Source organism: Phytophthora sojae (assembly GCF_000149755.1).
Source record: "Phytophthora sojae unplaced genomic scaffold PHYSOscaffold_8, whole genome shotgun sequence".
Classification (NCBI taxonomy): Eukaryota; Oomycota; class Peronosporomycetes; order Peronosporales; family Peronosporaceae; genus Phytophthora; species Phytophthora sojae.
In genome coordinates this window covers 2,135,713-2,148,299 of record NW_009258122.1, presented here as the reverse complement: position 1 = coordinate 2,148,299, position 12,587 = coordinate 2,135,713, and the positions used below count along the sequence as shown (strand labels likewise).

The 12,587-nt window shown below is 50.3% G+C and overlaps 2 protein-coding genes across 2 annotated transcripts; one reads left to right on the top strand and one right to left on the bottom strand.

The window, feature by feature from the left end:
* Positions 1-3,284: 3,284 nt before the first annotated feature.
* On the bottom strand, positions 3,285-3,635 carry PHYSODRAFT_337779 (hypothetical protein; the record flags this gene model as incomplete). Its single annotated transcript, XM_009535465.1, has 1 exon — positions 3,285-3,635. One exon carries the CDS (start codon positions 3,633-3,635, stop codon positions 3,285-3,287), a length of 351 nt encoding a protein of 116 aa, XP_009533760.1.
* Positions 3,636-6,478: 2,843 nt separating this feature from the next.
* On the top strand, positions 6,479-7,144 carry PHYSODRAFT_264648 (hypothetical protein; the record flags this gene model as incomplete). The annotated part of the gene is made up of 2 exons (XM_009535464.1): positions 6,479-6,525; positions 6,688-7,144. The coding sequence occupies 2 exons, from the start codon at positions 6,479-6,481 to the stop codon at positions 7,142-7,144; spliced, it is 504 nt and encodes a 167-aa protein (XP_009533759.1).
* Positions 7,145-12,587: the final 5,443 nt, after the last annotated feature.

Here is a 12,587-nt window from a genome sequence, read left to right as displayed (position 1 = left end):
TGAGGCGGACCAGAGTGACTAGGACGACCATGCTGAGCGCCTGATGTTTGCCCTGAATACATCGTTCGATGCCACTCGCCTGGACACTCCGTTTTTTCTGGTGCACGGCTGGGACGCACACGGCACGGTGTCTGCAATGTTAGGACCCAGGCCCTCGAGTATTCAGGAGCGCACTGCGTACGAGTGACGCAGGAAGCTACAGCGTGGCTATAGTTATGCACAAGCTGGCGCTGAGGATCTTCAGAAGAAGGCCAAGCGCGCGCGCTCTGCCGAACAAACCAGGAAGTGGAGAGAGCTGTCCGAACGACTGAAGGCAGGATTCGCAGTCGGTGATGCTGTGTGGCTGTATATACCCAAAGTGCAGCCCGGGCTGAGCTGTAAACTGGCTCACATGTGGCATGGCCCCTTCAGAATTCAGGAAATCCATGACAACTTCCGCGTGAAACTCAGGGTCGAAAACACAGGATATCGCGTGAATCCCTGGGTACACGTGAGCCGTTTGAAACCCAGACCACTATTCCCGAAGCGGCCCACTGTGGAGATCGACGTGGATGAGGATGATGACTTTGATGCGGCTCTGTTGCCTGAAGATAGCTGGGAGCCCGACGCTGCGAACGACGAGTATGAAGTGGAGCGAATCCTGGATTTGCGATGGACTAAACGAACTCGGACAGCGAGACGAATTCGTGAGTACCTTGTGAAGTGGAAGGGGTATGACGAGACTGAGTGGCTGCCTGTGTCGAAGCTCAACTGTGGTGCCCTGCTCTACGAATTCAATCAAGGCGCAAGAGCATGAGCCCGTTTCCAGGCCATGCAGGCTGGAGATGGTCACCCAGGAGTCTAGAACTCTGGGGTGACACTGACCCAGAGTTACATGTGATACTCAGGGGGAAACCAGAGTGACACTGTGATACTCGACGGAATGTGTGAATATTGGAGACGGAAAACGTGAATGTGATTTGATTTGATTACGGAGGTGGCGTGCTGCCGGGGGGCGCCGTGCCTTGAGCTGGCGCCGTCGCTTGCTTGCCGTCTGAAGTCGCGCTCTCCGCCATGTTGACGATCTGCGAAATGGCGATGTGACCGCGCATTGCCCGTTGGAGTTTTTGCGTTTGAGAGGAGAACCTTGAAGATAGGTCCTGACCAACCGTTGGGGAGACAGGGTGCCGCCAAAGTGAGTGAAACCCTGCGAGTCAACAGAGTGCAACGGCCTTATCGAAGTCGACGGTGGATGGACCTGTGTGTTTTTGTGGTCTGGCCATGGTTCACCAGTTCGGAGCGATTTCCTATTTGATGGACCCGGACCAGGAGGGGCGGTTGACACGAGGCGGTCCCCAGAAAATTGCCGACGATGTGCCGTCACCTCTGTGACCTGGAGTTTGTATCGGATGCTGACTGGTGGATGACTTGGATACGGCGCGGCTGTACCCGTGTGACATGGATGGCGACTGTGGGAGAGAAGTGATTTCTCGGGATGAATCCAGCGTCTGACCGCAGATGGGCCCAACTGGCTGGAAGTGTGAATCCTGGGAGTGCACGCCCAGAATTTCAGAGAACACTCAGTCCAGCCGCGGACTTTCCCTTACGATGAGTGCCTAAAGTCTGGCGGAAAGTGTCTCTGGAGAATGTATCCCAGAGTACACCTCATCTTGCTGTGGCTCAGAGTGCCCCAGAGGATCAAATTACCCTGAGAATCAACCCACTACTACCATGATCATGCGCAGGAGGCCGCTAAACCCACTAAAAGTGTGGCTTTGAGGAGATACACACGAGTCTGCACTGCAGCAGACTTGTTACCCAGAGTGCCGCACGGAAACCTAGAGTGCCGCACGATGACCCAGAGTTCACCTCCCTGAGTGCAGGTGACCCAGAGTTCCAAGGATGATTCTCTGGGTTTGGACCATAAATCCAGACTCTCTATACTGAACTTAAGTGTTTCCCGAGCCAACACCCAAGAATCCCCACAGTTCCCCAAGATCCCTCAGAATTCCCAGGATTTCAGAAGATGACCCTGAGCGTCACCTGATTTTCAGGGATTCGAGTCAGTTCGCGGTCAGTCTGCAATCAAAGTGATGCGTGACCTTGAAAAACCGTTGTGGATGCGCAGACTGGATACTTTCGAGGAGTCGAGAGGGAGTCTTGCACCATACTAAACCAAGTCTAAGGACCGGACCCACAATTGGCACTTCCGACGCCGTGCGACAATGGATTCGCAAGCCGATCGCAAGTTTGGACCGCTGAACCCAAGGTATACTCAAGACAAGACATTTGACCCCAAGCATAGTAAACAGAAGATATTTGCCCGAAGAAGAGAGAGAGAAAGAGAGAGAAGTAGCTGATAAAAGCCAAACAGAGTTCCTTTTACCCTGTACTGCGCAAGTGACTTCGGCCAAGCCTGCCGACGGAAATCCGGAGGACCCGAGACTACGACCGCGGGACGCTAAGGGCACATCAACGGCGAAGGACAGCCGTCTGTGTGGGCTCCATCAAACTCAAGTCCAGTTAGGTGGTGACCAGCGACTGCCTTGAGCTTCCTGGGGTGATCCATCTATTCCATATCCTAATTGGGTCACTTGCTGTGCTCGTGGTAGCCCATTTCATATTATTCCAGAGGGTATTCTGGGGTGCTAGGTAGTCGCCTCCAGGATTTTGTATTGACTGCTTGTGTGAAGGGAAGGTAACTGATAGTGATTGTATTGTCCTTTATTGGAGGTGGTGCGCGTTTGTGTGAGTCTCAGGGGAGCTATGCCCCTGAATTTCAGACTCGAGTGAGCCTATTGTGTGTGACCCACCGTCCAAGGGTCCAAAAGAATAAGTGACGGCTAGTTGTAGTGTTTGTATACTCTGTATTTGTTGGTTTTATCGAGCTAGGAGGGCATTTGGGTAAGATGTCTTCTGAGTTCCAAGTCCCAGAGTTGACTGAAATCCTGGACCCTGAATTCGTGATATTCTGGGTTTCAGGGGATCTGATTCTCTGGGTTTGCCTTTTGGTGTGGAGGTGCGTTCTGAAGTAGACGTGCGCTCCCGCACTTCTTCGAGGCTACATTTTCAACCGGTGGAGTGCCGTTCCGTCGAAGACAAACGAGCGGACAGGGATTACACAAGGTACCCACGCCAACCAAGGAGTGTGATTCTCAGGGTTTAAAGCTTTGCGGCTGCGAATCTCTGGGTCTATCTTCTTGCTGTTGACTCTCAAGTCGATTCTCTGGGTCTACCCCTGGGGAACAGTCTTGGGCTGCGCTATACGAACCCCCCTGGGCGACAAAGGTTTCATCGGCCTCGCCTCACAGCTCATCATACTTCTCCCGGGCGAGAGTCGACTTGCGCTTTTCCAACTCAACCCTCGCCTGGGAACGCAGGCTGTCAGACTTCTTGCCCGAAGTGGAGCCAGAACGCGACGGACGTGGACGCTTGGGCGAAGGAGGATACGTGAGCCTTTTGGGCTTGATACTGCTGGCGCTCTCGGACGAAGAATCTGACGAAGACCGCACTCTCTCGGAGGATGCTTTGCGTTTGGGTTTCCGGGCGGGTTCGTCGTCAGTACTGCTGCTGCTGCTGTCTTCCTCGTCATCCTCACCATCCAGGTTCTCGGCCGGAGCTGGCGTGACCTTGACCACTTCGCGATGTGACGGCATCCTACAATAGTAAACCTGGCACTATTAGTAAAAAATACGTTAGGAAAAGCTTGAGGAGACTTATGAACAATTTGCCAAGAGCCTAGTGGTGAGAAGTTTCGTCGTTCCCATTGGCAATCAAGGGAACAATACCAGCTTTAGCTTTCTGGTCTTGGGCTTTGGCTTCCGTCCGGTCAACTTCAAACTTTTGGTGATGTGTCGTTCAAGACGCTTAAGCTGTTGCAGAAGGAACGGGCGGCTAGCCCCCTCAAGGACGGTACGAGTACGGGGCACAATGCGCGCATCGCCTTGCAGGTGTTCTGCGAGAAGTCATGCTCTGTCAAGCAAGAGTTGTTCGAGCACGCGGTGACATCGAAGCAGCTGATCCCGAGCGCGTAGTCGAACATCTAACCAAGCTGATCGGCTCCAAGGACGCCATGGATCCGATTCGTAAGCGTGGACCACCTCCGACATTCAAGGACCGGCCAGCCAAGCGACAAAGAACGGCAAGCACCAACCTGGCAACTACTGTTGCTGAAGCCAACACTGCTGAGGGGGAAGCGATTAAACAGAAGGTTAAAACTGTTATGTGTCCAAATCCTTCATCTTACAGGCTGTTCACAGACCCAACTTGAAGTTCCATCACCGCCATCCCGATCGCTTCGAGTCCCCGACACGAAATTTGCGGCAACGGACGAGCCCACTGCGTGAGGTGTAGCGGTCGCCTCCACAAGTACGACCCTCTGAGCAGAATAGCCATTGCCAAAGTGAAAACCCGCAGTCAAGGCGTTTGTGGACTCCGGAGCATCTCGTCACAGCATGGTCAACCTAGTAAAATTAGACGTCGTGCATGAAGCGCTACCGCTGGGGTTTATCATAGCCGACGACTTTGAGGTTTGTGCGCCTTTTCTCCCGTGAATGGCGCTTAACATTTTCTTGTCTTCTGCGAAGTGGCCCGATTCTTTGCCGTTTTCTTGGTATTCGTGAGCGAGTACAGCAGCCAAAGCGCTATCCCGCCGCTGCTTCTCCTGGCTGATACACACGACAAGTTCTTTAATCTGGCTGAGGTGTTCGGATGCATCAGCCGCATCAGTTATCTTAACGTACTTTACACGTACTTTACAAAATAAATGCTTTTTGAGATTTCGAAACTGCACTCATCTTAACAAAAATACGTCCCGATTTTCCATAAAACGGCAGTTTTGTGTTAAGATTTCGCAAGGAAACAACAAAATTCTCAATGGTCGAAATACACAATTGGCATTTTGACCAATGAAATCGCTTCACTATATTTGCCGTAGTATGGTAGTGTACCGTCTCGACATATTTTCAGTGCTAAATCTTGACTTCAGCTAAACGATATGCTACATGGTGTAGTATATCGTTTAGCCGAAGTCAAGATTGGTGGCCCCCATCACCGATAGATATAGGGGCTTGAACTTGTGATCAACCACGACGAACTTCAGGTTGAGCGTTCCCTCACTTGACTTAGTTTTGCAGCTAAAATTTCTTCGTGGTGTATGTAGGAATAGGCGCTACTGCGCTAGTTCTGTTTAAACTATGAAGAGCCGCGAGTCGGAGGGTATTTTATAAAAATAATTCTGACGCTGCGATTTGTGAGCTACAGCTAGAGCAGGTCTTCGAATCAAACCCGCACTATGAGCGAAAATTTCCGCAGCCACTTTCTAAGTCCAAATTTCCACCGTAAAAGCAGGCTTTCTCCTTCGTTAAATTTGGGGGTTGCCAAAACGCTGCGGAAATCGCTTCGATATAGGTTTGGTATGAGGTTTTCACTTGGCTGTTGTTAAAATACTTCTCCAAACGGAAAAAATTACGCCAAAATCCTGAAACTGCAGTTATTTTGTTAAGCATTTATTTTTGAAGTACGGTAGCTGAATCACTCGGCTACAACGCGAACCGCATTTATTGATGCCATGATCGGGAAGCCGGACGCGTCGGTCACAAGCTTCGAGTTTAACGATGTCAGTGTTGTTCGTGGTCAGCCTGGTAGTCAGCGAACTCACGCGCCATGAACTCCTGGACAGCCAGGCGTTGCTGCTCCTCAGACCCCGCTGTCAACAGTGTCTCGATCACAGCATCACCTGGTACCGCTTCGAGGCGGTGTAGCGCCTCCCATTCAATTACCGACAGGCGAGGAAAGCTGGTGTGATCGAGCGAAGTGGTAGACGTCTAGGACGCGTCGGTCATTGACGTGTTGCTCAAGTTCATCTTGATCTGGGGCATTGGACGGGTTAGCGAAGTGCTGCCGGGTGTAACGGGCTAACGGCGGTCCGTTACGTGCACAAAAGACTGGAGGAAGTAGTAGCAGTAGTAGGCAAATCGAATTCTGTTAACTTGTCAAGACGACCTCGTGTGTCGAGGCTGTTACGGCCAGCGATTCTAACTAAGAGGTGATTGGTCACCGCGCCAGTGCGGTGTCGTCTATACGACCGAAACCTGTCACCAATAGCGGAAATACAGGTGGCGAGGTACAGGCTTGTACCTGCTGCGTTGGTGGCCTCGTGAACGATGTAGTTGCTTAGACGAGCAAGAAGCAGTTTTGCGTTCCAGTTGACAGCCAAACTCCGAATGACTTATTTGCGTTACTCGCCTACCTTAGCGTGACGGTGCCGACAGCGGCCTACACCTGCCGACACTATCTATCATTGGTGGAAATGATGAATTTCAATGATTGGTCTAAACTACTGTACATCAAAAACACTTCTCGCATTTTCATTTTGCGTGGTCATGGTCGTTGCCCCCTGTGCGAAGTAGCAGCGCCGTGACCAGCTCCACGTCCCATTCCCTCCAGGCTTTGCGTGCGTGGCATGCGGTCGTGCACGGGCGCGATCAGGACCTCCAAGATGGCTGAGCCCCAGGACACGGAGGGCAAGAGGCAGCGGAAACCGGGGTGAGAAGCCACCAAGAGCGCGGAGGCGGCGGAGAGCTCAAGGGCACGAAGGACGGCGAGATGACCAAGGGCACGAAGGACGGCAGCCCTCCCCCGCTGGCACGTGCACGGCCATCACGCACACGGATGCCCGGTGCTCGTCCCTGGCCACGGGCTTGTCAGGCCAGTGCTCGCACCCGCGCGGATGGCGCGCGTCATGGCGCTGGCGCCCAAGCCGCAGGCCCCGAAGACTGCGACCACCAAGGGCACGGCGGAAGATAGAGGCGCCAAGTTTGTGGAGCTCGGCGGAGACGCCAAGTGCGCGCAGGGGCAACGGCGAGGAGAAGGGAGGACGCCCGATAAGAAGCCTGCGCCTGGCGGCCACCCACTCGGTGCCCACCCGCCCACGCAGGACGACACGTGCGCGAAGCAAGGGCAAGATGATGAAGAAGGTGTCCAAGATGGAGGTCAGAGCAGCAGCAGCAGCAGCCGCGCGGCGACTGCGCTCGTCGGCGCAGACGACTGCGAGTTGTCGATCCCTGGGGAGGCGAGGCCTACGTCAAGTTGGGGGGCTGTTACTGGTGGTGCCACCGCTGCTGCATGGTGGAGCGACGCTTTTTACTGGCGTGGCGGTGCGTAGTGCTGTAGTGGACAAGAAGGCACTGTATTTATTGATTTAACAATGAATAGATTGAAGTTTTTATACTTGCTAGTTCATGTTCCGCTTTGATTTCTCTATGTGTCGCTGGCGGCATCTCAGCATGAGAAGCGCCTTACCCGAAGTCGCTTTGTGTCATGCACGCGCGGGTAAGGCGTTGCCGAGAAAACTCGATTGAATTTGAAGGCGCCATACAAAACGCTTCCAACAGGCAAACAAATGCTATACAAACTTTCAAGTAAAGTGTCCGCAGCGTGCAAAATATGTGTATAATCACCTAATTGCTTAACCTCACTATACGCGATAACATATCTGGATAGCCCTGTCGACATTATACGTCGGCAGGAGTGTCGGCGGCTCATTAACCTACCCCTAACGTTGACGATTGGATAAAATGCGATCCATCGGCCTCCTCATTCGACAATAATCGCCCATCGCCATTTGATTGGACCATGGCCACCATACAGTGGATAAGTAGAAAAACATACGTGTCGGCTCTTTAACGATATTCATCCATGTGCTCTTCCACACACAACGTGTCGTACACGAGGATGAAAGATCGTTGGGCATGCAACAGCACCATCAACCGACAAAACCTCCTTTGATCGTATGCGTTCCAGCTAACGACGCATGGATCGTCTTGTCTCCATTTGCATCTGGCTCCAGCCGAGCGACGTTGCTGCATCATCGTGCAGAGCAATCGTGCAACCATGCACGCTGCAACCAGCAGCATTTCGGCTACCCCCACCTTACTTGTACTGGACCTGGACTGCCGCTTCGACGTCCTCGACGTTTAGCTCTCGGCAGAGACTCTGGAACCGCTGAGGCTCCAACGCCTTCGTGAAGATGTCCGCAATGTTTCTCTCGCTAGAGACATACTGGACGTCAATCTTGTCCGTGCTCACGAACTCGGCGATTTGCAACTTTTCTTCGCGAATCGCTTCATTCGCTGGTAGTTTCCAGGTTCGGTGACCACTGTGATGGCACTCTGGTTGTCTACGTGAAGTGTGGAGCACGGCACGTCCTCGCCATGCATTTCCTTAACCAGTTTCCGTGCCCACAACAAGTCTTCGACGCACATGCTCGCTGCAAATCAACTCAGATCTGCATGTGTCCGTAGTCACTTTGCCCTGCTGCTTCCTCTTGTACATGAACACGCATCCGTCAAGCGCAACAGGTAGCCTGTGTTCGACCGGCTCGTATCCGGACAGTTAGTATGGTCCACATCACAGTAAGCATCAACTCGCTGTTGTAGCAAATTACTTTTGTGACGATACACCAAGCTGTAAGTCCGCGTAGCTCGAAGGTAACGCAGCACTCTCTTCGCGCACATGTAGTTCTCGTGTGTGTATGCGCCGCTGTACCGTGCGAGACTTCGCACTGCATTCGCCAGATCCGGTCGCGTACAGGCCAATAGATACTGCAATGCATCAATCAACTCTCGAAAAGGAATATTTGGATGATTGATCTTGCCCTCATCCTTTTCCATCGGAGGCAACTTCTCGTTCTGCAACATTGACGACCCGACCGGCTTAGCATCGCTCATGCCAACGCGTTCCAGTGCACGATCGATATACACTGTTTGCGAAATGCAGAGTACTTCACCACGCACGTAGTGCACCTCCATGGGTAGGATGTGCTTCATACGTCCGAGGGTTTTTTGAGCGCGAACTCATTGCTCAGCTCCTCAATCACTTGCTCGATGTCATCCTTCTTGCCAGCGATCAACAGGTCATCAACGTATACCATAAGGTACACAACACGGTCATTCTGCCATCTTTGGTAGAGTCCCATGTCCAAAGTGCATTGAGTGAACCCAATTTCCAGTAAATATTCATGAAGTGTCTGGTATCACAGCCTCGAAGCTAGCTTAAGGTCATAGAGTCCTTTCAACTAGTATAGCAGCATCCTCACGGCGAATTTTCGCCCCGGTTGCTAGAGGGACATTGCTTCGGAAAATGTTGTATCTTAGCTTCTCAGCACCACCCCCAAGTATCCCATGCACACTCATACTTTTACCTAATTGGCTTCAAAAATATATGCACGAAGTGCCGGGTTTGCATCAGATTTTATTAAAATGACCGGGCATGGAGTTTAGTATGGAAAACGGTATAGGCAGCAAGGGGACCGATGCCACGAGCAAGCGCAGCGAGCACTGGTAGACAGCACGCGTGTTCCCGACGTGGCATACATGCTGATCAACTAGAACTTGCATGTCCGAGTCATCCGTCGCCGCCATAAATGAAGACAGGAAAGAGGCTTGACGTAACAGCAAGGGATCTCGTGCCGCATCTGGTACTGCCGTCGTAGCTTTCGACTTCTTTCAACCGTAAATCAATGTATAGTCTTTTGCTTAGTCCTGGTTTCCATGCTACAGTAGTAAATAAGCACTTTCCGAATCATTATAAGTGGCTTTGGCGTTGCCACCGTTGGCCGCTGAATCGATTGCAACAAATTTCCGGGTGGACATCGTTAAATAACCCCCACAGTACCAGGCTAAATCGTGCTCGAGCATTCAGCAAGCCAATATATAAGTAAAATTGCAACTCATGGCGAAAAATTCAGTCACATTACATTCAACAACCACCGGTATGCACATTTGCTCTTATATTACAAGCTCATTGAAACAGCGAGACCAGCAGTGTGCCCCTCAACACGTAAGTGCTTTTCACAATAACACGAACTCACTGTAAGTGATTTAAAGAGCATCAAGATGAACGACTACACGTCTCACTCCACATACATGTTCGCCAGATTCACTATACAGTAACAAACATTTAACAAACGCTAGTGTTAGCTATACATTTGGCGTTTGTGTGAACATGCAAGGCCAAAAGTTGGTGTCAGAATTGCACATTGCTACTTTAACTTGCTCAGGAAATAGCATGCGATTTTGGAGAGCAACGACGTCTTACTTCCTGCGCAAATGACAATACTTCGTCTATTTATCAAGGTTGTCAGAATAATATACCAAATGTCAGGGCAAAAAGAGAATTCTCCACGTTTTCTTCACAGCTACAGAGCATACATCCTGGCTATTGTCTATATGGCACGTCTGGCCTAGTCACCGCTTTCTGTATCATGCCAATCTTCGTCATCGGTTGCCCCCGCTGCTGCAGAACTGTGTGTAGCAAGCGATTTATAGATTTCTTCAGTCAACGATTGCAGCAACTAATATGCCAACTAATTCTAGTGCTGCCTTCTTGCTTCCGCATGAGCGGTTCGTAATAGTTAGCGGTAGCATAGTATAGCCTTTGGATTTGGACTTCACTGCTCCATGCCAGTTTTGCCAAGTATCTATCAGTGTACTGACCGATACCTTGAATTAGGTTATCAATGAATAACTTAATCCAAACGACTCTTCAGTACATTGTTTCGTACGTTAGCGGAGACTTTTTACGGAGCTGCCTGACCTCTCATAGGGTTTTTACGGCGGGCTCCACTGTCATTTGCCTCCGTTACCACATTTAACCGGAGTTCAGCCACCCCTTGAAAAGGGTTCCACGGTCCATGTGCATAAATCGTCGGTCAACTCTTACCTTAAACTTCAACGATTAACGCAATCGTTTGTTTGCTGATACAAACGGGGCGATCTCCGGTTCGATAAAAAGTTGACCTCAGTTTAATAACTTATTATACCTTCGAACAAGGTAACATTTGAAGGGTCGCGTTTGGGCGCTGCTCAACATGAGTTCGTGTGTTGTTAAAAAGAGGTAAAATTCGATCGAAATCGCCCCCGGGCAGGCTATGATAGTTCATTTGCCCTACCCCATTCTCAATTGTAATACAGAGGTTCATAAATTAGAGTAAAAGTACCTGTAAAAGGGTAAAAAGTTTTTATGCACATTTCATTATAAGGGGGGCTATGCCCCAATAACTCACAGACTCGACCTGTGCTGCCATCGAAGAAGTCTGGCTGCTCCATATAGGTTCGAAACCCTTTCAGCACTCCATTGAGAAATGCAGTGACAAAATCCACATGATAACGGTCGTGACGATGCGGGAACGGCAGTAGCAACAGCAGCCGCACAGTCTCAATTCGGACCACAGGAGAGTAGGCTCAACTCCATACTGCTGTCCGTCACTGTCAGTCTGGCCTTCAGTCGATCAACTTTGCCCTTCTCGTCGAGCTTGGCACGAAGCACCCAGGCTGACTTCAAAATGTTGCATGGCTCCTTGAGACGGTCAATCAACCGCCAGGTACCGTTTACTTTGTATGCATCCATTTTCAGCTCCATGGCGTTTATTCATTTCTCTCGGAGCGGAGGCGCCATCGCTTCCTCAACAGACGGGTTGCCAGACAGATACTCAATCCTTCAAACGTACATTGGTTGTTTCTTATGCTGCGACCGACGCAATCCTCGCTGTCGTTTCGAGGATCGGCCTGGCTGACTAGCTCTTGCCGGCTCAGCATTCCCACTTCGCTAACTCCACAGTCGAAGGTGGTCTGCAGTTAGCATCGTATCATAACCAGAAGTAGTTCTTCCTTCATCTTTATCACTAATGCCGTGCTTTACACGGTGAAGCTCCGGATTTTCTTAAACGCATCTGTATGGTTTCGTAGAAGTTCTTTTTTAAAAGAACTTCTATTAATACTTCTACGCTATTAAAAAAAGAATTTTAGTACAGTAGATTGTCAACCATATACCCGAGCTAGTACGTAGAAAATAATAACTGTGAACAGTGAAATCTATGCATAAATTTCTAACTTGTCCCGTTGCGACTTAGGCGCGCTACACCTGTGCCTCACCAGTCGCTCGCTTCAAACATGGTATACATCGGCGAAACTCCGTATTAAATCTTAACAGTAATGATGTCATTACAAATGAACTTGCAAATACAACCCCCAAGTTGACGACTGCTTTTCTCGCCTCGTAAAGTGTTTATATTAACTAACCTATCTCTTATCGCGTTCCTCTCGAGTCGCAACGTTGGTGCCTGCCAGCTGCCGTAGTTAGTGTACATGTAGACAAGCACCAGCTATGCGAAATATGCTCCAGCAAAGGTGCTGCGCTTCGGGCGGCATTCACGCGAATAAATTACTTCGGTATGTCGTAATTTACCGATGATGTTGCACTTAGCCGCCACAAGCAACATCCACCTCCTTTGAATCCTTTGTGCAGCGGTTATCAGTTATTGAAGATTCGTCGAATCACTCAGCATATCAGACTGTATTCTCGATACGAACGGATATAACGAGTATGCAATATAAGGAGAAACAAGCCGCTATATTGGGTTCGATTATCCAGTTGGATTATTATATCACAGGGATATCAGGTTTCCAAGTAAGGTTGTCTTAGTTTTGAGTATAGATCATTACTTTGGGTTCTGCGTATAAGAATTTGGAGTAAGTTTGGGTCAGAGTGACTCCCTCCGTTAACTCTGGATCTAAACTCCAGAGAACTCGACGCAGTCGCTGCTCCCA